At 47.9% G+C, this 21,794-nt stretch overlaps 1 protein-coding gene across 1 annotated transcript in view; it reads left to right on the top strand.

The window, feature by feature from the left end:
* Positions 1-20,234, top strand: part of RASSF5 (Ras association domain family member 5) — a 30,267-nt gene extending 10,033 nt beyond the window's left edge. The window contains exons 2-5 of the mRNA XM_008055700.2: positions 14,530-14,640; positions 15,626-15,923; positions 16,467-16,582; positions 18,071-20,234. Coding sequence (XP_008053891.1) covers positions 14,530-14,640; positions 15,626-15,923; positions 16,467-16,582; positions 18,071-18,223 — 678 coding nt within the window. The 3' untranslated portion in view covers positions 18,224-20,234. The remainder of the gene's footprint in view (positions 1-14,529; positions 14,641-15,625; positions 15,924-16,466; positions 16,583-18,070) is intronic.
* Positions 20,235-21,794: the final 1,560 nt, after the last annotated feature.

The following is a 21,794-nucleotide window of genomic DNA, read 5'->3' as shown; positions in this document are numbered from 1 at the left end:
CTTCTCACATTGCAGTACTGAGGTCCAACGGGTCAGCCAGAGCACAATAAAGAGGCAGTAGGCACACAGAATGCCAATACTCAACACGTGGCTGGGGAAATATGGGTTCAAGAGGAGAATGTGGAAGCTGGTGAATCCAGGCTGTTTAGAGAGCATTTCCAGTTGTAGTTCAGATGTTCGCTTCTCTGTGCTCCTGAAACTCCTGGCCTTTCTTTCTCTCCTGTCCCTCACTTAGATGGGCTGTCATTTTCTCGACCAGGGGCCATCTCTCATTTATCACTGTGTTCCCTGGCACATGGTAGGTGCTTAACACATGTTTGGTAGAGGAGGTAGGGCTTGGAGCTTCTTTCCCAAGAGGGCACATGAACAAGCACATTAGGGCAAGATTTGTGAAAGCTGATCTTGGGACTGTTTTAAAGGGAAGCTTACCAGGATTCTGGATGTGGCATAAAAAGATTTTTCCAGTAATCCTGAAAAAGTCCCATGGAGTGAGCAGAAAATGCAAGGACCACTCTCCAAACCTAGAGCAGGCCCCTGCATCCTGTCTATGATTGTTCAGCTGTTTGCCCTGGAGGATAGGGTTAGGCAGGGGCGGGTTACTAAGCAACGGGGAGCCCTGGCACCTGCTGGCAGGAGTCAGGTGGGCCTTCCTCAAGTGGATCCTCTGAGGGGGGTGGGCAGAGGGGCCTATCAAAGGAGGCAGGGGAGCCTGCTGTGACAGATTTTTTCTGTCTGCCTCTCAGCCTCAGGGGGAATGGCAGGTTGGGGAGGAAGGAACCAGTAAGCTTCTTGTTTGTTTTACTTTCCACTTTAATTTTGAGTGAGTGAAAGACCCTGGTCTGGCAGTTCCAGTAGTTTAGGCATCCTCACTTGGTGCCCGGTTGGAGTGGGCAGGGACATGCTGCTCTGAGTGGGGTCCCAGGACCTCAAGTGAGCCTGTCACTGGGTCTGGGAACCCATAGCCAAGCCTTTACTCCATTGTGACCTCAGAGAGAATGCTCACTGCTCTAGGCCCCCCTTTCTCCTTCTGCAAAATGGAAAGACTTGCCCCACCAATGGAGAGTGAATGCTCAAGGGGTCCCAACATTTGATTGTGTAAACCTCTGGTGAACTCTGGGGCTTGGGATAATAAAGATCATTTTGAGAAATGCAGATGGATGTTGACATTGTGGGGTGGAGCTCATAATTGAGTGCACAGAGGTATAAGGCTTCGGTTCATAGGCAGACGAGGGCAGGAGTGGGGGATCTGCTGGAAAATGGCTAGAATGTGTGATAGTAATGGTTGATGACAGCCTTGTATATGTCAAGCATCATTCTAGGTAGAGGTTCAGGTTAATCCTCACAACTGCTCTGTGAGGTAGGTACTATTGTTGTTTCCACTTAACAGTGAGGGAACTGAGGCACAGGAGGGGTCAAGTAATGTGCTCAGGATTGCACAATCGTAAGTGGCAGATCCAGGATCTGGATCAAGTAGTCTAATACCAGAGCTCCTAACCACTAGGCATACTGCCTCTCCTATAGCTCTTTCCAGAATTCTCCAAGTAGCTGAAGCATTGAGGCCAAAAACTGCCCACAAAGGCACCCCTATGTCAACAGTACCATCTTGGAGTCACTGTGGATAGTATACTTTGCTAGGCTATGTAGGGGAGAGAGGAAATCAAATGACCCTGCCCCAGGGACTTTGTGGCATAGTAAGGGGACAACACATGAAAAGATTCAGAGCTACTTAACAACCAAGTGAGGATGCATTTTGGTATCACAGATTAATCTGGAGCACCTGGGTGCCAGGATCGCCAGCCTGGGGTAGAGTTAGCAGGGCAGGCAGCACATGAGGAGAGGACGCATGTGGGCTGCCACATCGGCATCACCCCAGGCCCCAAAGATCAGGCAGCGGAGAGCCAGGAAGGGCCGCATTCCTCCGGAGGGCAGCACAGGCTGGTGTCCTGGCTGCTGGCACAAGTCCCGGGCCGCCCCTCCCCTCCCAGCAAGTGTGGGCGGTATGGGTATGCTAGGCACTAGCCTCTGGGCTCTGGTTCACCACTGGCATGCACACTCGCCACTGAATGATCTGGATCATTTATGGAACTGAATGCCTTGTCCTGCAAGGAACATCCAGCTGGAGCTGGAGCCAGCACATGGCGGGGGAGAGTGCTCCCCACAGTCATGGCACTGAGCCCTGCGCATCCTGTCATGAGAACGCATGAACTGACCTCCTAAGCCGTCTCTCTCTCAAGGTCTAGTGATTCTTCTGGGTTTCACTCTAGGCCTCTCAGAGCATCAGGGACTCTGTATAAAGCTGAGGAATGCTTTGTTCAAAGTGTTCTTGTGCAGGGAAGTCCACTATATGAGAGCAAGAAATGATAGGAAGGTGGGCATGGATACCTCCAACGGCAAGCCAATGCCCAGTCCCCAGCTCTCTGGCTCCAAGAGCACACCATGACTCTATAGCCACATCTATGTCTCTACAGCCTCTGTGAGGTTGGGGAGCCAGACACAGTTCCTTGACCTTGCTGGGACTGGGTAGCAGGAGAACATCTGGAGAAGGCTGGGAAGTCCCTACTACCTGAATCTGCTCATGACTCAGGTTGCTCTAGAATGTGGATGGTTGGACCAGTTCATCTTAAGGTCCCTTGCAGATCTTGGAGCACAGGCTTCTGTGACCCTGACCTCTTTTCTGGAAAGTTAGCTGGGAGATTAGCAGGCATTCCCCCGCTAGGCCTGCAGCAGCTCCTCTGATCTGGGCGGGGCTGTCCAGGTCATCCCTGGTGTTGATCTTTCAGTGCACCTACCAGAAGGGTGGCCTAGTCCTAGGAAAAGAGCCTGTTCTTGGAGTTCTTGGGATGAGGGGGACTGACTTGCTTGGAAGTGGGATTGGTTCCTCACTTGCTTGGGATATGGAAAGCTTGAGATATGGGAAGCAGATAAAACCAGCCAGTTATCTGCCATCCAGGCTCCCCTGCCCTTAGAATCCTTTTTATTTTTTATTGTGGTAAAACACATTTAACATAAAATTCTTAAGTATACAGCTCACTGGCATTAAGTTTGATATTCATATTGTTATGCAACAATTACCACTGTTCATCTCCAGAACTTTTTCATCTTTTCCAACTGAAACTACTTGCCAATTAAACAGTAACTCCCCATTTCCCCCCTCCCTTGGTCCCTGGCAACTGTGTATGAAGGGAACCCCCCCAAAAACAGAATTCTCTTTTGGAGAGCAGGCCCCTTGTAATACACTTGGAATTTTTTTCTCCGGATCAGTCAACCAAAGTTTTTATCTGGAAATTTTGAGAAGGTTGGGTCATGATATGCAGAAGAAATGTTTCTAGTTTAGCAAACAGGTGACTGGTTCTTCTACCATTATAACACACCTGACCATACCACACAAATGAGTGTACAGCAGTTTTTGACCAAAAATGGCAGACCCCATGCCCTACTCTCCCTATTCACCTGATTATGCCCTGAGCGACTTTTTTTTTCCCAGATGAAAAAAGTTCTCAAAAGGAAATGAAAGGGGTGAAACAGAGGTGAAAAAGGGGTAAAACAAAAAATGGCAGAAGCACTAATAGGCATCAAAGTTGATGAGTTCAAAAACTGTTTTGAGCGGTGGAAAAAGTGACTCAGTAGGTTTATTGCTTCAAATGGAGAGTGCTTTGAAGGTGACTGAAGTTTATATATGTCAGAATAAATTTTTTATAAATAAATTTCAGGTATTTGGGAATCCCCTGGTATTAATTTGACTACTCTAGGAGCCTCATACAGACATAATCATGCAGTATCTGTCCTTTTGTGACTGGCTTATTTCACTTAGCATAACATTTTCAAGGTCCATCCATGTTGTAGCATGTGTCAGAATGTACTTCCTTTTTAAGAATGAATAATATTCCATTGTATGTGTATAACACATTTTGTTCATTCATTCACCGATGGACACTTGAATTGCTCCTACCTTTTTGGCTATTATGAATCATGCTTTTGTGAACATGCGTGTTCAAATATCTATTTGAGTCCCTGCTTTCATTTATTTTGGGTATATACCCAGAAGTAGAATTGCTGGATTCTATGGCAATTCTATGTTTAATTTTTTGAGGAATCGCCGTACTATACTTCACAGTGACTGCATTATTTTATAATTCCATCAGCAATGCACGGGGTTCCAATTTTTCCACTTCCGTGCCAATACTTGTTATTTTCTGTGGTTGTTATTGTTTTTAATTATAGCCAGCCTAATAGGTGTGAAGTGGTCTTTTGCGGTTTTGATTCGCATTTCCCTAATGACGTGATTCGCATTTCCCTAATGACCACCTCATCCACATCTTTTCATATGCTTGTGGACCATTTATAGATCTTCTTTGGAGAAATGTTTGTTCATGTCTGTCTATTTTTTTAAAAATCAGGTTGTTTATGTTTGTTGATGTTAGATACTATCAGTTATTTATATATCCTGGATATCAATCCCTTATCAGTTATATGATTCGTCATGAAATTCTCTTTCAATTGATCTGAAAGAGCTGAGAGAGTTTAGGAGTGCCTGGGGCCAGGGCCAGGATATTGGGACCCACTCACTCACCTGCCCACCATTCATTCCTAATTCACTTCACGGTATTCTGATTCAGGGTGCCCTGGGAATACAGAGGTGAAAGATATATATATAGTCACTGACTTTGGGGTGCTCATGGTCTAATGGAGATAGACTTGTACACCCTTGTGACATACAGAGGGTGAAATCAATGCCAGAATAATTGGACATATACTGATGTTGTTGGTAAGCCCACAATTCTAGAAAAAATGGGTATCCCAGAAGACAGATTGTCAGTTCCAGGGGCAGGAGTATATCCTATCAGATAAAGAGAAGGCCCTCTCTGGCTGATTGGTCAGACGAAGAGTTTAGGGCGACCAAAAGGAGACTGGCCTAGGGGAGGCTGGGTAAGGGGACAGGGACCTAGCTGGAAATCCAAAGAGGAAAACTAACTTGAAGAAAGATCTTCTAGAAACTCTTTAGGAGTTTCCCATGGCCATCTCAGAAGAACGGGCATCACCCTTTTCTGCCGGGATTCAGACTTTAAACCTCTGAGCTGAAAAGGGGTCTTCATGATGACCCAGAGGAGGGAAGAACAGAAATGGAAGGGATTTGGGTCATCAACCCTCAGAAACAGAAGACAAATGTCTCCTTTGATGTTCAGTTATTGTCTCAGATGTAAATAGGTCCATGGACCAGGAATCCTACAAAACCCTTATAAAATTCTGGAGCCTTTTAATTTCCTCACATTTGTTTTGGGGTTTGGTGTGTGCATGTTTTCTCTTATTACTTCTTTGTGTTTTATTCCATTCATTTAGCAAATGTTTAATCAGCCCCTGTTGTGTGCCACGCACTGTTCTGGGTGCTGCATCAGTAAACATGGCAAAGCCCCTGCCCCAGGGAGCTTATGTTCTATGACTAAGCTGCAGGGGTGTGTGCTTGTCTTCAGAGACAGTCAGCACAGCTGTGTCCTAGGCCACAGCCTGGCCTTGGGGTGGGAGAGAAGGGCGGTGTCAGAAAAACCTCCAGAATCGAGTACATGGGTACAGCTTTACAGAGAGCAGAAGAGTGACCCTGGGACCAGCAGCAGGGAGGAAACGAGAGGAAGGGAGTCCTCTAGGCCTGAGGTAGAACCCTGGGGTTAGGGTCACCAGATGTACTGGCTTGCCCAGGCCTATCCTGGTTTTAGCATCAAAAGTTCCACATCCTCAGAGGACTCTCTCTCAGTCCCAGCAAATTGGGACAGCTGGTCAACCTGTAGGGACCGAACAGCTGGAAAACATGGCCAACTCCTCCATGAGGCACCACAGGTATCATGCCAGGGGCCCATGATACTTTAGAGGCCCATAAAAATGTTTTAGTTTCCTTCAAAATCAAGAGAAAAAAATAACTTGCAGGTTAAAGGAAGTGTTTACTCTAGGACATTAGTATATTTGCCTTTCTACCAATGGAATCATAAAATATCATTTTCAGGTTGTTTTTGTTTGTTTGTTTGTTTGTTTTTAATAGAGGAAGAGGCCCTTGGCCCCAGACAAAAGTACTTAGGACCTACTAAAGTCATCATGTGGCCCCTGGCTGAAAGGAAGGCCTGTCAGGAATCAAGGCCCCATATTGGGTCAGCCTGGCCAGACTTTCCTTTGTCCTGCCAGATTCATGACTACTGGTGATTATGATGATGCTTTGCATGATGATGTAATCACTAACATTTATTGAGTGCTTACTGTGTACTTACATTGTGCCAAGGGCTTTCAGATGTGTGCTTTCATTGAACCTCTGTAACCAATGTATAAACTGCACTTCACAAAGAAATCTGAGTCTCAGTGAGATGGGCTTGCTGAAGTTCACAGCCAAGGCCACAGCAGCATGGTCTAGAGATGAGGAGCAGGGACTCTGGGTAGTAGCAGCACCTTCATTGAGTTATTTAGGGGTTTAAATGAGATCCCAGCTGTGAAACCCTCAGGGCAGCGCCTGGCTGTTGGTGATTTTTATTATTAGAATGAATAATAGCTAGTGTAGGGCTTGAACCTAGGTCCCTATAGCTCCAAGGCCTCCTCCATAAGCTCCTGTACCCTGGTCCTGACCCAACCTAGGTGAGCTGCTCCCGTGCTTAGACTGCAGCAGCTACTTAGGAAGTGGGCGACCCTGTGCTCAGGCCCTAGGACATGCTGGTACCCCAGCGAGTCTGCTAGAATGACGTGATCTGGGCTGCCTGAGGCTTTTGGTCCCACATGCCGTGGGAGCTCTGGTGTGCCACAGTGCATGCCATAGTGCAAGTGTCTCTGTCTTCTTTCCTCAGATAACGGTGGGCTCCCAAGGACAGGGACCACACCCCATCTGCTTTGTCTCCCAAGATGCCTTCCACAGTCCCCCACCATAGGCAATTCAATCAGTTACTGCTGACTGACTGTTGACATTGACCATCTGCTCTATGTTTTTGTCTTTGGGGACTTCAGTCTCTTTCATTTCTCAGCCCACCCCTACCCCCACCCCTTTCTTTCTTCTGCTCCTTCGCTACACCCTACCAGAGCTCCTCAAATTCCACAAGGTTCTACTCCTATGGATGGCTCCATACTGGGGCCCCTTCCTTGCTCTGCAGCAAATAACCCACTGGAGGACACAGTTTAGGAGTTTCCAACTCTTTTATGTTGGGACAGTGGACAGGCTGCGTAGGAGGACCTGTGGGAATCAACCTCTTCACTTCTATGGGGGGGGGCTGGGGGGATCTGTACCAGCACCCACGCCCTTTAGGATGTGGGAACGGACCCTGAAGGGGAGGGCCCTTGAGCTTCCTCTTTTCTGGCTGGTTGAGGCCATTACAAAGGCACCCATGACCCTTGAATGTGGTTCGGAGATGGAGCAGAGCATTTCAAACCCATCCCGCACAGATGGGTGTCTGCCCCAGCCTTCAGAGGTTCTCGTTTAGGGAAGGCCCTTAGAAGCACCAGCTCTTTGGGACCCCAAAGTCATCTGTGAATGGGTCATTCTCGTGCAAGAGATGCCCGAGGTTCTTCACTCTGATTTAGGCCTGGAGATGGATTCCACTCAAGGGGCAAAAGAATTGCGACTGACAGATTTGCTAAGCACTGAGAAAGAGGAAATGTGGCAAAGGCTCATGGTGAATGACTTCCGGGGTATGTTTTGTTTTGTTTTCTTGAGCTGTGTGCATTAAGAGATGCAGACCTACTTGAGTTTAGCTAAAATGGAATCTTGCTGATGACTAAAGCAGGTGTTGAGCAATGAAAAAGTAAAGTCATAGAGGTTAGAGACTTTCTTAGTGCTCTTTAGATGAGTTATTCCTGCTGCAATTCAGACAGCTAGCCTCCAAGAGGCTCCCCGCACCCCATACCCAATTCTCTGAAATAGAAGAGGAAGCAGTGATGAAAAAAACCACCCTCTCTTATGTGTAAAATGTTAGTCCTGTGAAGGGGGCCTTAGACCTTCTCTGGGCTCACTTCATGATTTCACATATGAGGAAACTGAGGAAGTGACTCCCCAGAGGTCATTTGATGATCTTTGCATGTGTTCTCACCAGCAAGCTGCGAAGAGCGAGCTACAGGGCTGGCCAGAGTCCGAACCCCATGCATGTTCTTGGCATCTTATGGTACAGCTTAGTGTGAGGGACTGTCTGGGAATCATCAAGGCTGTCCTGCCCTCCCCTGCCACCCAATCAACAGGTATTTATGTGACCCTTGTTTGGCGGTCAGCCCGCTGTTCAGCCAAGCCTCACTGAGCTTGAATGCCAAAAAGAAGCTTAGGCACCAGACTAATGTCTGTCTCCCTCAGGGGAGCATCTAATTGGGGAGATGGAATTAACATGTGCAACAATCATTAAACAATAAAAGGTAGCATATAATTAGATGCCAAATGTAGCCATACAGGCTCTGAAAGCACCTCTGTAGATTCTTGCATTGTGGATTTAACTTGACCCAGCAGCTGCAGCGATCTGTGACGAGTGGTAATTTGCAGCTTTGCTGCAACAGGAGTCTGAAGCTTTGGGGCCATGGGGCTGGTGTTTGGGAGTCTCTGAGCCAGTGAGTGAGCCTAGCCGCCCATCTCCTCTGCCAGCTTTGTTGCCTCCTCATTGAGAACTCTAGGAAAGTGACCAAACCTTTGTCTGCTTGTGAAAAGTGTCCTGTGAGAGTGAAGTTACAAAGGTCTATTGACTGGTGGTATGAGGAAATACACAGGAAACGTAGGAAGTATAATTCAGGAGAAAGAAAGGGACCAGGACAAAACTGTGTATACCGTTCTTCATTTGGGAATTAAAATGTCAGGGATCTGATTATTAGGAGAACAGAGAATGGGGAGATAGCTGTGGGCTGGAGAAATTAACTAGGAAGCTACATGGAGAAGGTGGAACTAGGGGCAGTGGGAATATGTATTCTAGACAGGAGAAACTGCACAAACAACATTGTAGAGCAAACTACTGCCCAGGGGCCAGATTTTATAATAAAATTTTATTGGAATTCAGCCGAATTCATCCAATAGCTGCTTTTGTGTTATAATGGTAGAGCTGAGTTGTCGCAGTGGACCGTGTGATCTACAAAGCCTAAAATGTTTAAGCCCTTTATGGAAAATGTTTGTTGATTGTTATTGTATAGAGAGGAATGAAGGAACTCTGTGGACATGCGGGCCAATCTAGAATAAGAGCGCAAGGAAGTGAGAAATGAGATTTGCTCAGAGGGGTAGAGCTTTGCTTTCCTGAGATGATAGTCACAATACATGCCTTTGCATGGGTTTGCTGGTTTTCAAAACACTTTCATACCCAATATCTTATTTGATTTCTGCCTTCACAGCAATCCAAGGAGGCAATAAAGGATTTTTTAAAATCCCAAATGTGTAGAGGAAGAAACTGAGGCTTAGAGATCATCTGACTTTCTAAGATTACATAGTTAATAATGGGAGTCAGAAGGCACACACACTGTGTTCATACTGCAGGTATTGATTGAGCCCCTACTATGTGTCAAGCTGAAACTAGCATCTGGAATGCTGTGGTAGACAAGACAGGGGTGTGCGATTCTCTCACAGAGCTCTGTCTAATTGAAATTCAAAGCTCACTGCATGGTGATTCCTAGGAGAGAAAACCTTTTTTGGCCACTGTAGGAAATGGGGGAACCACTGAAGATTCTTAAGCAGATAATTACTATCTGCCTTATACACGTGCCTCTAGTCATAGAGAAGAAATAGAAGTATGCTGTAAGTTATTAAAGAGCTTCAGTCTAGCTGGGGAAAAAAACTGAGATAAATGGTCTACTTGGAGGTTAATATAAGTAGATGCTGTGTATGTGCCAGATAGTATCGTATTAGCTTTAGATGTAGGTCAGCTTTAATCTTACTGTGCCTGAGTTTTCTCTACTGTAAAATGGGTATTATACGCATATTTTTACATCATAAATTTGCTGTGAGGATGAATTGAGCTAATATATGCCGAGTGAGTCAAATCGTGCATGGCACACAATTAGCTGTAGCGAAGAATATTCTTCTCTATCACCATCATCATTATTACTGTCGTCTTTCAGGACTGGAGTGGTCAGAGAGGCCTTGACAAATGAAACTGCAGATGGAAGACAGGAGTGATAGGATGAAAGGAAATGAGACTGACCAGTTTTTAAAAAGGGAGAATGAATATTTAGCAAAAATAATGTCTGTGTGATTTAGGTCAAAAAAAAAAAAATGAGCATGAATATATATGATGGCTGCAGTGCTGAGGGTGGATCACACATTCTACTCAGCCCATGCCTCACCCTGGGGTGTCCCTCTCATGTGGCAGCATTCCTGAGTTGTCCTGGGCCCACGTGGGGATACTCAAAGCCATGCAACTCACTCAGAGCCGTTCTGTCTCAGGACGTTGGGTCACTCCCCCATGATCAAAATCAAGACTTCACATATGTCATTGATTAGAATGCAGAATTAGCCAGTGTTTTGCTGTTGTTTTAAAGATAAAATAAAGAAAAACTTAAATTAGGGCAAACCTGCTCTGAGACTACAGGGCTGTGGTCCTCGTTTTGTTAAGAATATTTTAATGAAGACATTAGGGAATCATTTGGGGGAGGGGCCTCTCTGCTCTGACTCCTAGACTCTACCTCTTCATTTGGCTGTACCCCAGTAACCTCAAGAACTGAAGAAGGACACAGCACCTTCCCTGGCTTAGCACATGTGAGCACAAACCTATTTTTCACCAGTGCCTTGGACGTGCCGGGTGCATTGGGAACAGCTCAGCCATCTGCCACCAATGCCAGGGGCTTAATCAGAGCAGATGAATTCCACGCCAGATGCACTGAGATGTGTAAACCCCCCAGGAGAGACACATCACAGGCCAATGTCTATATTTGTTAAATCATAACAGAATTCCCCATTCTGTCTCTATCTTCTGCCACCCCACAAGACCAAACTCTGTCTGTTTGGTTTCTAGCTTTGTACCCACGGACAGAGGCAAATCTTTCACTTTGAGGACTTGAGAATCTGGCAGGTAAATAGAAATTGTAGTCTTTGAAGATTATTACTATAGGCCGGTCAAGGCAGGAGGATCACTTGAGCCCAGGAGTTCAAGACCGGCCTGGGCAACATAATGAAACTTCATCTCTACAAAAAAAAAAAAATTAGCCAGACATGGTGGTGTGCGCCTATAGTCTTAGCTACTAGGGAGGCTGAGATGGAAGGATCACCTGAGCACAGGAGGTTGAGGCTGTGGTGACCCTGATCGTGCCACTGCACTCCAGTATGGGTGACAGAGTGAAACCTTTACCAAAAAAAAAAAAAAAATCACCATATGTACTGATCTTGTTCACACAACAGATACAACCTTTTAGGTAAACTTTTGGGGTAGTGTGATCTGTTTGTGCCACAGTGTTAACTCTGAAGCTAGATGGGGGCCCTTCATGTCTGGAATTGCTGTGAGAGGTCTTTGCAAATGTTGCCGCACACCAGAATTAACTACGAGATTTTTAAAATTCCTATGCCCAGGCTGCCCTCCAGGTCAATTAAATCAGAATCTCCAGAGATAAAGCAGCCGTGTCTCTAAAGATCTCCCAGATGATTCCACTGTTCAGGCAAGTTTAAGAACCACTGGTCTAGATCCTGTACCCTCTCTCGGGTGGAAAGGGCTCAGTGGTCCTCAAAGCTGTGGCGGCTGGCTGGCCTACTTTGAGAGGTGACTCATTCAGTCTGTGGGTCTGATCTTGTCTGCCCGATGTGTTGTGGGCAGCAGACATCCCAGACCGGGGAGCTGACATTCCAGGGCTGTGAGATTCATAGTGTTGGCCACACATGGGGCTCCTGGCACCCCCAGATGGGGCTCCCCACCACCACCCAGAGGGCTAGACCTCCACATGGTGAGATCAGGGCTGCTGTCCTCTGCGTCAGTCCTGGAAGGCAAAGGTGCCCTGTGGCCATTTGCGTCACTTCCCCAGGTTTGTGGTAGGAAAGGGAGAGAATAGATGGGTTTATCTGTTGAAGAAAAGGAGAACAGGAAGAAGAAGAAACCGTGGCTAAGGCAACTCTGACTCATGCTCTGACCAGGCCTTTGAAAGCTATGACACTGCTGCCTTTTCTAACAGGGGAATGACTGTAGCTCGGTTGGAAACTATGAGAGATCTTCCAGGAGCTTCTAGAGTTTTCTTTCCTCATTTAACTCTTTTGTAGATGAGTATGAGAAAGCTATTAACTCCTGAGAAGTGACAGCCTATGTGAGACAAACAGAGGGAAGGCAGGGCCAGGCCCAGGCCCACCTGGCTCCCTAAAGATTTGCCCAGTTGGTGGGGACTGAGGGTGGAGAACTCCAGGAGCTACCCAAGGAAAGGATGAGGAAAGAGAGGCTTCATTCTGGTGATCTCTGGGTTAATGGACTGACAGTGAATAAACAGTCTGTGAGGCTCACACCACTCACTACTCAGGCAAACAGGAGATGTCCAGGGGCTGCTCCCCTTGGTGATCTATAGAATCAAGGTTCAGTTTCAGAGACCTGAGGAGGCACACAGGAGAAAGGTGGGCCCTGCCTCCTGGAGGCTGCATCTCGCTCCCAAGGTTAGAGGTTCCTCCTTGCCATCTTCACAGGTGACATGGTGCCTCTGGGCCCTGGCCCACTGAGCAGATGCATCTTGGATGAACACTTCACAAGTCAGGTACTTGATAGGCCTTGGCTTAGCAGCTGCTCCCCCAACCCTGCAGCGGAGTTTGTGATCCCTGTGGGAGAATGGCCAGCCCCTCTCAGCAGAAGAATTGAGAAAAGCACGGGCCTTAGGAGGCCTTGGTTCCAGGCCCTACTCTGCCATTTATAGCAGTGGGACCTTGGGCACATGTCTTAACCTCTCTGAGCCTTAGTTCTGTGTCTGTAAAATAGGAATAGCATACATAGTACATAAGAGAAGGCATGTGAAAGTACCCAGCACCAGAAATCAGGAGCCCTGGGGAGGAGAACAGAGGGAGCAGCAGGCCAGGCCAAGATGCCATGATGGAAAGAGGATGCCACTCTCCTCTGTGCTGAGAGTGGGAGGTGGGAGACTGAAGTCACACACAGGCTTGGCCATGCCAGCTCCTCTTGGCAGCCAGAGCCTGATGTCGTGTTGGTTCTGTGGGACTGGAAGGTGGGAGGAGGAAGTGAAGGCATGGTATTCAGTGTGACGTGACTCCCCAACAGGCTTGCTGAAGGGAGGAAGGTCGGGGTAGAGCTCTGTTGTGGGTGCCCCGTTGTGTTCCACTGGCTGGTCTTGTGATGTCCGGGCAGCTGTGAAATTCTCCAGCCAGACCCAGAAACCCACAGGGCGGTGTTGGGTGGTGTCAGAGTCATCTCTATCTGGGCCTCAGTTTCCTGATTTGCCAGAGGAGAATACTGATTCCCCCTGAGTCTACTAGATTTCTAATATCTGGCAAATGCTGGATGGGTTTTAACTAACCTGTTCCAGCACTCTCAGCTACACAGAGACAGTGTGAAGACTAAACACAGGAGTGGGTGACAGTGAACTTGAGAGAAATCCAGAAAACTGGCTGAGGGACAGAGTTGCTGAAAACCCTGTATTCCCTCCATAGTGTGAGGGACCTTGACCTCCAACTCAACTTCTTCCTCCCCCTACCCTTCCCGGAGGTGGGGGCAAGAGGACATCAGGGACATATGAGAAGAAGGAATCCTGATGTGGTGAGAAGAACATGACAGGGCAGACCTGGAATTGCTGTTTGGCTCTGTACATACCGACCGTAGGGCATTAGGCAAGTTGTTAAACTTGTCCTGGTCTCAATAGGCTCACCCGTAAATGAGGGCAATAAACTGTCTTATAGAGTTTTGGCCTGTGCGAATTAAATGAGATAATGTATGCCAAGTACTTGGCATAGTGGCGGTGCTGAGTAAAAGCTGGTTGTTGATATCCCCAGTAGAGAAAGTTTATCTCCTCAGCTGTCAAAGAGGGCTACCGCCCCCTCATCCCTGGTGCTCACTCGTCCATTTGATAGATTGATATTTACTTCTTGTGTGCAAAGCACTGTGGCCAGTAACATGGGGCCTGAACTGGTATCCATGTGTCCCTAAGGGGTCCTTTGGGTTTCGGAAACTTCTTGTCTGTCCCGTCAGCATCTGCTGGCACCACATGTACATGCCTGTCCCTCCAGCTCTATTGTTACTTCTTTGAGAAGATGGACCGTGGCTTGTGTTTTTTGCATCTTCCATAGCATCTAAAAGGCATCGTTTCCATAGCAACCCACCACAAACAAATGCAGCTCTGCTCACTCACCAGATGTATAGGCAGTGCCAGGTACTTTCATACTGGTGTTCTTCCCATTTCACAGGTGGAGAGAGTGAGACTTAGAGAGATTTGAGTTTCTTCTCCAGGGGTGGCTGGCTGGAAAATGGCACAGCTGGGATTTGACCTTTTAATGTCTTGCTCTGAGTCCATGTAATTAGTTTCACTCTGCGGGGCTGGTGCTCACTTCTTGGTCAGAGAGGCGTTTGGGAGGGTGTGGTGTTTCCCTATCTCATCCTGAGAACGACTGCATGCCCACCCCCACTTCTATGTCTGTTCCAGAATGTCTGTAAACCTGTGGAGGAGACGCGGCGCCCGCCCACACTGCAGGAGATCAAGCAGAAGATTGACAGCTACAACACACGGGAGAAGAACTGTCTGGGCATGAAGCTGGTGAGTGGGGCACCCACCCTCTGCCCAGCACCCACTACACGACCCCCTTTGGGGGTGTTGGCTCCTCTGCTCTCCCCAGCGGTCCCTCAGGGGTCATGGAAAGCTGTAGCCTGGGCTGTCAGTGGCCTCCATGTGCTTTAGAGAAATATTAATAGAGTGGGCTTTAGAATAAGATAGAGCCATATCCTGCCTCCAGCCTTTCTGGTTTTTTCGCTCGTGACTTTGGGAAACTTTCTTAACTGCTCTGAGCTTCAGTGTAAATTAAGAGACTGAATGATATACTATGACCAAGGGCCTGTTATTATTGCTTGGCCCCCAGGGAGCCCTTGACAAGGGGAGTTCACAGCTCCCCTCCCTACCCCCATGCAATGTTCAGAGAAGGGAGGGCACCCAACTTAACGCTGGTTGAGAAGGCCGTCTTCAATGGGGAGGGGAGATGGTAGACAAACCCTGCCCCCTGCTGGTGACTACAGCAACTGGCTCTTTGGAGCTTCAGCCAGATGGAGCACCAGAAAAATCCAGTGGCAAATGGGCCCGGATTTAAGTCTTAAAGGCTGCACGTTCTTTGTAAAGAGATGCAGGAGGAAATCCAGTGGGCTGGTTCTCCAAGGGCCTTATTATAGAGCCTTCTTGCTCTTGCCTGGTTCAGAGGTATAAACTAGAGAAGCCACTCCAGACCTGCCTCTTAGAGTGGGGACTCACCAAAGGCAATTGATGTCTGCCTGGCAGGAGGTTTGGGGCGGTCGACTCGAGACCCAGGAGAGAAAGCCACCGCAGCCCCACAAGTTGTCTCTGGTAGCCAGATACTGTGGGCCTTCTCCTGGCTCACTGGCAGGGCAGAAGGTATCTCCAGGTCAGCAGAAGCAAGAAGGAACTCAGAGAGACAGATGGGTGCTGCCTGGGACAATGGCCCAGAGTGACAGATATGAGCACACAAGATGGTCAGCCCTGACCCCTTATGACACCCCACCCCAACGCCCTGCAGAGTGAAGATGGCACCTACACAGGTTTCATCAAAGTGCATTTGAAACTGCGGCGGCCGGTGACCGTGCCTGCTGGGATCCGGCCCCAGTCCATCTATGACGCCATCAAGGAGGTGAACCTGGCAGCCACCACAGACAAGCGGACGTCCTTCTACCTGCCACTCGATGCCATCAAACAGCTCCACATCAGCAGCACCACCACGGTCAGTGAGGTCATCCAGGGGCTGCTCAAGAAGTTCATGGTCGTGGACAATCCCCAGAAGTTTGCACTTTTTAAGCGGATCCACAAGGACGGACAAGGTAGGAGAGAGAACATACCCAACCAGAAGCTATGTACCCCACCTCTGACATGCCCATCCACTGATGCCCCTGCCAGGCTTAGATGGGAGCAGTGGGCTTCTCCTGTGTACTAGGGACCCAGCTATCCACATGACATTCAGATCTGTGGAAAAGCCACACACAGAGTTCGGGCAGGAAGGCAAGAGCAGAGGGCCTGGCAGGGCAGCTCACACCCACCCACCGTGCCCCTAACTCTGCATGTGACTTCAGGAAATCCGCACCCCGGCCTCCCATTTCCTAATCTGTGTAATGGGAGGAATCTGCCCCACCATTCCTAATCATTTGGGAGGTGATGTGAACGGAAACGGCTTTAAACTCTGAGCAGACATCCAAGATAGAAGGCGATGACCCTACTGACTCTCATGGGTTCATTTCATTAAGCTGAAAGGGCCGAATGTCCACTTCTAGTTATAAGTGCCCCCCTGCGTTTCCAATCCTGTCCCCAGCACAGGCCCCGTCCTTCTTTTCCAAGATGAGCTCCCCATCCCCCTTCTTGGTTCACAGTGCTCTTCCAGAAACTCTCCATTGCTGACTGCCCCCTCTACCTGCGCCTCCTGGCCGGGCCTGACCCTGAGGTCCTCAGCTTTGTGCTAAAGGAGAATGAAACTGGAGAGGTGGAGGTAGGTCTGCACACATGGCATAAACCTGGTCCTCAGGGTGCCCTGGGTGGGCGCAGGTGGGCATTGGTGGGGTGTGGGGCCCACGCAGTGGGACGGGAGGAAGACTGCTGAGAAAGTTGGGTGGGGGTGAGTGCTGGGCCCAAGGTTCAGTGTTTCAGCTGGGATTGTGCGCACCCCAGGAGAACAAGTCAGGGCCTGTGTCTGGCAAGGCCTGAGAAAGAAAGGATTTGATGTGCTTTATTTCTGAAAACTCAGGGTGGAGAGGACTGAGAGACTCACTTTGTTCAGGCCCAGGCTGATTTTGCTCTAGGATGGGCAGAGGCCCAACAAACTCTGGGCTCTACTGGGTATAGATACTTTTGGGCAATTTTTCTCTTCCTTATTCTTAAATATTGGTTTCTTTCCCCCAAGGGAAGCTAACTGGCATCCATTCTTGTTGTGTAAGCTGCAGTGAAACCGGTCTGCTTCCCGTGGCCTGAGAGGAGTGACTGAGAGCAGGAGAGGGTCTCAGTGTTTGTCACATTGTGTTAGGTGGAGGCCTAGAGTCATGGGGAGCAGCCTTAGGGGTTGCTATGGCAATTTGGAGGATCTAGGCAAGTGGGACTGTCCCTTCTCCCCACTTCAGCCAGGCAGCTCTGCTTTCATCTGCTTTATCTATTGGCATCTGTAGATCACTTTTGGAAAAATATTACACTGCAAGTGTGTGAACACTACAGGCCCTGTGGAAAGCCCCATGGGCCTACATCAAGAGACCTGGGTTCTAGTTCCATTTCTGCTGCCACAAGCTCTGTGATCGTGATAATGCCAACTTCCCTCTATGGAGCTCAGGTTTCTCCTTTATCCAGTGTGGGGCATAAATGAGATAAACCTTAATACTCTTGTGCTCAGAGAGCTTAGGAGTCTTCATCATTGGCCCTGTGGGGCCTCTGCTTCAGCCTGAGAGGAGTCAGACTTGCCTTCTGCCCTGACAGGCCAGGTCCCTTCCAGACAGGCCTGAGTTGACCAGCACGATCTGCTCTGCCAACTATGGGAAGTTGATACCCCAAGTCCATGGCAGATGAGAAAGCAGGCTGAGAAGGGTGGGGTGATACTCAAGATCACATGACTGGCAAGAGATGAAGTCAGGCTCAAACTAGTCTTCTGAGTCCCAGTCCCACTCTCTTCCCCCTGCTCTCGAGGGTCTGCATGCTGGGAGGGTCAAGTATCGCTGTCAAGATCTCAGCTGCTGCACAGAGGCTTTAAGATTGTTGATTCTTTAAGCAAATACATGGTTCGTGGACTGGCAATTTCTGGTCACGAGATGCCAAGATTTGAAATCTCATTGCTGGTATGACAGGCATGTAAAAGCCAAGCTTCATGCCTATTCGGTAGCAAACTGGTGTGAATCACGGTGTGAACTGTGGGAAGGAGGAAGCAGCAGGACCCCTTGGGTCATGTCAACCTCTAACCCTTATCCTCTTCTGTTTCTCCCCACCAATCGCCTCACAGTGGGACGCCTTCTCCATCCCTGAACTCCAGAACTTCCTAACAATCCTGGAAAAAGAAGAGCAGGACAAAATCCAACAAGTACAGAAGAAGTATGACAAGTTTAGGCAGAAACTAGAGGAGGCCTTAAGAGAATCCCAGGGCAAACCTGGGTAACCGGTCCTGCTTCCTCTCCTCCCAATGTGCTCAGATTTATTGTTATTATTATTATTTTGCAATAGACACTTTTTCTCAGGACACCTCTGGCGGGTGCGTCTGTGCTCACCCAGCTGTGGCACAGAGTCTCCTCCATGGACAAGTGTTTGTGCAGGGGTTCATTCCTGCCCGCCCCCACGCTGTGCCCCACCACAGACTCTGCCAAGGATCAGAACTCGTGTGAAATGAACAGCCTCTCTCAGTCTGCAAGCCTTTCACAAACCAAATAGTTGCCTCTCGTCACCCAGCTGGAACCTCTCACACCAGCCGGCAAAGGAAGGAAGAAAAGTTTTAGAGTGCTACGTTCTTTCTCTGGCTTTGATTCTTCTTCAGTTTCTCTTATTTGCCACCCACAACACCTTTATTTATGAGTGAAAAGTTGTAGCATATTCCTTCAGTAGGTCTGAGCTAAGCCCCTGAAGGCAGGATAATGCTCATAAAAGGACTGTCTCCACTGCCCCACAGTGCCCGCTGCTCATGCTTAAGGGAGAGTTCGTAAAGCCACTGGCCCCGATGCTCAGGGTAAGGTGCACCAGAGCCAAGGTGGGCTCAAAGATTTCCAGAGAAGCTGCAGCCTGCCAGGGCCATTGCCCTTATGGCCCAAGAGACCGTGCACGTATCAACCCAAAGGCATATATCTGCGTGCATGTGGTACTTTGTCACATCTTTGTCAGCAGACTTTCTAAGTTACAAATTTGAATTTGATATCACCACCCTCGACATGTGTTTCCACCAAGGGAAACCAGCCATGTGCCATTTAAAAAGTCTCCTGCTGAGTACAGAAATCAGGCAGATGGAGAAAGCCAAAAAGTGATGCAGAGAAACACTTCCCAGCTATCTTCAGCCTTCCCCCAACTAGAGAGCAGAGGAGGGCCTGGGCTGCCTGGGTTCCCCCCTCGGTCTCCAGCACTGCCTCCCTCTTCCCACTGGGACTCTGGAATCTTCAGGTGCTGCCCAAGGAGTTGCCTTGATTACAGAGGGGGGATCCTCCAACTCGGTCAACTTGGAGTCCTTTCTGTTCTGAAGCACCGGCCAGCTGCTCATGCACTCGCTCCATGAGCCCATGGGCTTGGCCTCCCTGTTGACCTCAGTGCCTTTTTGTTTTCAGAGAGAGATAGGAGCAGAGCATGGTTTGCCTGAAGCCCTGCCACTGGCTCGCGCCTGCTGTGAAGTGGACAACAGCAGTGTGGGAGACAGTGCCAGGGAAGCCCTCACTCCTTGTGTGGGTGAGGGCCACAGACCTCCTTCCCATCTGGGTGATGAGTGTTGACTTCCAAGAAGTGACAGCAGACCATGATGACAGGGAGGATCAGATTCCTGACTCTACATTTGTACTGGCTTCTTGTTTAGGTTGAATCTGAAAAATCAATTAGCCAAACAATCCCAGCAAGTAGCCAGGACTGCAAAGACACTCCAGTGCAGAGGGAGAAGGACTTGTCATTTTCAAAGCAGAGCTGGTTTCCCAATCTAGCCTCTGAGAAACCATTTCTTTGCTGTCCTCTGCCTTCCCAAGTCCCTCTTGGGTTGGTTCGAGCCCAGGCTTCTTCATGTAGCCTCAGAAGTTCCCTCCCTGACCCAGGCTGAGTCCACACTGTCCCTGATCCCAGAAGGAATGCTGACCCCTTGTCCTATGAACTGTGCGTAGTCTTCAGAGCTGCAAAAGCAACATAAGCTCGCAACTCTGAGATTTTTTTAAACCCCCAAAATTGTGGTTATTTGCCATCTCATGCTCAGCCTTATCACTCCCCTCCTTAAAAACTCTCTTCCCCTGCTGTATATCAAAGGGAGCAGGTAGAGAGTCATTTTCCTTCGTCCTGCATGTCTCTAACGTTAATAGAAGGCATGGCTCCCGCTGCAACCGCTGTGAATGCTGCTGAGAATCGCCCTCTATGGGGATGGCTATTTTATTTTTGAGAAGGAAAAAACAAGTCATATATATATATATGTGTGTGTGTGTGTGTGTGTGTGTGTGTGTGTGTGTGTGTGTACATACATAAAGGCATATAGCTATATATAAAAAGATAAGGGTGTTTATGAAATGAGAAAATTAGGGGAAAATTCAGACTTTATCTAAAGCACAGTGAGACCCAGGATCTACACTGAGGTCTAAGCCTCTGAAAAAAGTATCTGTAGAGTATTCCTTCCCTCCCAGAGGTGGGTATAACTGCTGGTAGTGCCTTCTATGGTTGTGTTGTTCAGCGTATATGTGTTTGTTCTGAGGATATTTTCCTTTTAAATGTCTTTCTTATATGGGTTTTAAAAAGAGTAATAAAAGCTTGTTGTGAAAATGACTCATCTAGGCAACGTCTTTCTTGAACCTCCTCACCTTATGGAAACTGGGAGTCAGAGAGAGAGGGTGGGAACAGAGACGATCACACTCCTCTTGGCAGTCCGATCTGCCAGTGAGCAGAAGAATGAAGGTTGCTGTTCAAATCAAGTGGAGAGAACTGTCCAAATGTGTGGGCTGGAGGGCACTGCCGAGGTGACCAGCTATTCTTTATCTCCACAGGGCTGGAGTCAAGGGACTTATTCAGAAGGAGATAGTGAGTTAGAAGAGAGGAGGAGCTTTCTGGAGCTAAGAGTGATTAACACCAGGACAGGTGATTGAGGTGGACAGTGATTCTTCTATTTCTGGAATTATTTAAAAAGAAGATAGATAGAAATATGTGCTTGAAAGTTTCAGATCATTTCACCCGGAGGAAGAGTGCTAGATTTGATGACCAAAACAGTCCTTTAACTTGAGCATTCTCAGACTCCCATCAAAGGGACATCTCAGAAATCATGAAAATTACCCTGTAAAAGTTATTAAAAAGAAATTCTTGCATGCCTTCCACACAATGCCATGAATGGGCTCCAAAAAATGTATGAATATCCAACAGACATTCCTAAAACTACCCAAGAATGGGCACATGTGTAACATTTGTTCACCTAGACTCCCAAGAAGTGTAGCGTCCAGTGATGTTGCCAAAAACCTGGAAATAAATCAGTTGCTTGTTTTCATTGACACTCTTGTGGTTAAAACTCATGGGGTTAAAAAGCTCAAGGTTATACATTTACCTCGATATAGATTATCTGGCTTAGCACATAGAAAAGAACCTATTACCCCACCTTCTAACTCTACTCCACCTTCTTACATGTCCCTATGTTGTTCTCAAGGGGGAGAAGGAAGATGACTCAATGCAAATGTGTCAGTTACTGGAAAAACCATTCAAAGCAAGGTCTCAACAGCACTGTGTCGTGGCAGAATTCTGGGTCAAACCACATTTAAGAGATGTTCATTTTAGAGCTGGCCCCACCACTTACTGGCCTTGTGTCCTTAGCAGGGATTAACAAGGGAAGACACAAGCTCTCTGAACCTCCAATCCCTCCATGATTGTACATAACAAATCGTGTTTGTGAAATAACTTTGCACAGTACTACAAGTTATTTGTATTCATATAAGGACCATAATTCATCACTGCTATAGATATCATACTTGTGCTGATCAGGCTCTGGCTGGTCAAAGGCTTTGTTGTAATAGGATCCCATTTGG

Source organism: Carlito syrichta, unplaced genomic scaffold (assembly GCF_000164805.1).
Source record: "Carlito syrichta isolate Samal-C Ts95f unplaced genomic scaffold, Tarsius_syrichta-2.0.1 Scaffold301930, whole genome shotgun sequence".
In the NCBI taxonomy this organism is placed as follows: domain Eukaryota; kingdom Metazoa; phylum Chordata; class Mammalia; order Primates; family Tarsiidae; genus Carlito; species Carlito syrichta.
This window is presented reverse-complemented; position numbering and strand designations above follow the sequence as displayed.